This window comes from Anopheles aquasalis, chromosome 2 (assembly GCF_943734665.1).
Source record: "Anopheles aquasalis chromosome 2, idAnoAquaMG_Q_19, whole genome shotgun sequence".
Taxonomy (NCBI): domain Eukaryota; kingdom Metazoa; phylum Arthropoda; class Insecta; order Diptera; family Culicidae; genus Anopheles; species Anopheles aquasalis.
This window is the reverse complement of record NC_064877.1, coordinates 59270647-59273146: the sequence shown is the minus strand read 5'-3', so window position 1 is coordinate 59273146 and position 2500 is coordinate 59270647. Positions and strand designations below refer to the sequence as shown.

Sequence of the window (2500 nt, the reverse complement as noted above, 5' to 3'; positions counted from 1 at the left end):
TATTTCGTATGGTTTTTGTGAACATTATCGAAATCATTTATGTTTTGGTGTTATCAGTGATCGTTGGGTGCATGTTTTGCGATGCGTTTGAAACCGTGTCTGCATGCGTTTCATATCTGGGGTATCATTTATCATTTATCACAGTTCAGCCAGTTGATGTTGATGTTGTTGTGCATTTCGGTATCATTGATTTGCATATCTCGTGTACCAATCTGCATGTGTTGACGTTGTGTGCCCTTTTTGGTCCTACATTTGGAACGTATTGCATCAGTTACTGTTGGACAACATGGGCCAACGGCTCGGCGCATGCGTTCGCTGGATGTGTAATGTAATGCTCACCATAATGATGAGCATCCCGATCGATTGATCTGTTGAACGATTCCGATCGTTGCATCGTTACAGAACTGGGCGATGGGCTGAACGAATCCGTCGAGACGGACTGCTTGGAAACCATTTCTACGGAAGTGTAAGGACCGCGCGGATGGTTCCGCTGGTGGTAAGGAGGGACCCGGATGAATGTTGCAAACGTGTATGAGCGTAAACAGCGAATTTAACAGTGAATTATACACTTTGATGGTATTTCAATAGAATAGAGGTTGTTAGAAAACTTGAACTTCGAAACATAAATGCGAGCTACGTCGATGAGCAAAATCGTTAACTACTATTTGATGGTATATTGTTGTTGAACTGATCCCCTGACCATTGCTATTGGAATTGATGTATCGACCAGCGTAGGACCGTGTGAGGAAAGAGATTGTGAGAGAGAGATTGGAAAAATAATTCAATTCATTTCAAGATAGTTGAAGACATGTTTGAGTGTCATATACATTAGTTTGTGTTTCATCGATTCCCAATGATTCGATTAGTGAGATTGACCAAAAATAGGCCGCTAAGTAAGTTTTCTCATTTAACATATCGCTGCAAATGAGTTCCTTTTGCATAATCTACTTTAAAACTTAGCCAGTTTGATTGCCAATTAGCTTTCGCCATCTAGTAAACCCAATTCTCTCCATCCGATAAACGATTGACCTTTGTGCCCAAGTAATGAAAATGCATTCCCATCCCAAGACTGATGATAGCAGAAAGGAAGAGACGATAGCAAGACAAGTAATAAACATATTTTGATATTCTGTAATAGAAATAGCCATACCATCAGCAACCACTACCCCCTGAATCTCTGTCCAACGCTGCCCATGTCAAGCTTACTCTGTCCGGCCTCCGGCCTGTTTGCCTCACAGGATATAATTGTCAGACCTCATCAGAATCGGAGTAATTTACACTATCAAAGATAGACAACCAACAACCGTAAGGGGGAGTGTTTTTGGAGGCACAGAGACTATAGAGAAATGTTCTACAACAGATGATAACTCTAGCTTTCCTACTTGCATTTACACCAGCTATACATAAAGTTATATATATATATATTATATATCTGGATATGCATACACTACATAGTCTGGGAGTGATTGTATGTATTAATCGAGACGATAGCATGGCAATATAGTATGCTGTAAAACACATTCATAATACAATCAAATGTAACACTGACCAACACACAACTCGTTATGATAAAATAGAGGGGCGGTTTCAAGATTTCTAAGCTGCTAATCTAATGTCGAGAGTTCGCAGGAACTATCCAAAAGAGTGTATCTAAGAGGATCTTTGATTCGAATCTCAAGACAGTATCGAAGCGGATCTATATCGTGATTTAAGTGGGACTGCTTTCCGTGTATCCGCGATAGTTCTGGTAGAGTAGTAAGTAACTATCCATTTTTTTCTCCAATGTTTTCCTTTTCTCCCACACAAGTGGAATGCACAGTCTAGCCCAGTCTGGCTTAATACGACTAGTCCTCGATAGGCAGCTACCAAACACTATATGTTAACGCTAATGTCATAGAGTACATATTTACGTGGCTCAGAGAATATCGAAAAATACAGGAAACGTGTGTACTAGTACTTGTGATGTGTAGTGCAGAGAATGCTAGAGGCAATTGGAAATTGTCGCCAGTGGAACACGAACTCAACCATTTCAATGTTATATACTTGTGGAACAAGAAAGTAAATCAAATCAATGTAAAGTGTCCGTTAATGTGCATACATGAAAATCAAAAACCATTACAAAATGAACCAAAAATTGACCATAAAGATCAAAATTATCGTTGAACCGAAGAGGGATGTGTCAGTGGGATTGATACGGGTCTAGTGATTGATGGAATTTAGGAATGTTGTTATCGTGCATCATCAGACTTCAATGAATGTAATGAATGTGTGAATAGGAATCCATTTTCCACCCGATACTGTTCGATGCAACGATCATCCAAACAGTTCTCAGTTACACAGTGAGCAGTCAGCCTGTGCATCTGTGGCGCAGTTGAAAGAATATACACGATACTCCGCTAGATGCTCCTCTAGCAGAAAAGAATATGTATTCAGACAGGTACAGCAAGAAATGGTTTCTCTGTTCAAAGCAATGAAATGCTCATTATGATTCCGCGATAGG

The 2500-nt window shown here is 39.9% G+C and overlaps 1 protein-coding gene across 7 annotated transcripts in view; it reads left to right on the top strand.

The window, feature by feature from the left end:
• The window catches only part of LOC126581703 (rap guanine nucleotide exchange factor 2), a 33944-nt gene that overhangs the window by 27580 nt on the left and 3864 nt on the right, over positions 1–2500 (top strand). The window contains exon 6 of one of the 7 annotated variants that reach the window (XM_050245550.1): positions 403–2500. This exon is cut by the window's right edge and continues 173 nt beyond it. The exons of 5 other annotated variants lie outside the window; for them this stretch is intronic. In XM_050245550.1, the coding sequence (XP_050101507.1) occupies positions 403–470 (68 nt within the window). In that variant the 3' untranslated portion in view covers positions 471–2500. The remainder of the gene's footprint in view (positions 1–402) is intronic. One more of the 7 variants, XM_050245551.1, reaches the window with a different exon arrangement.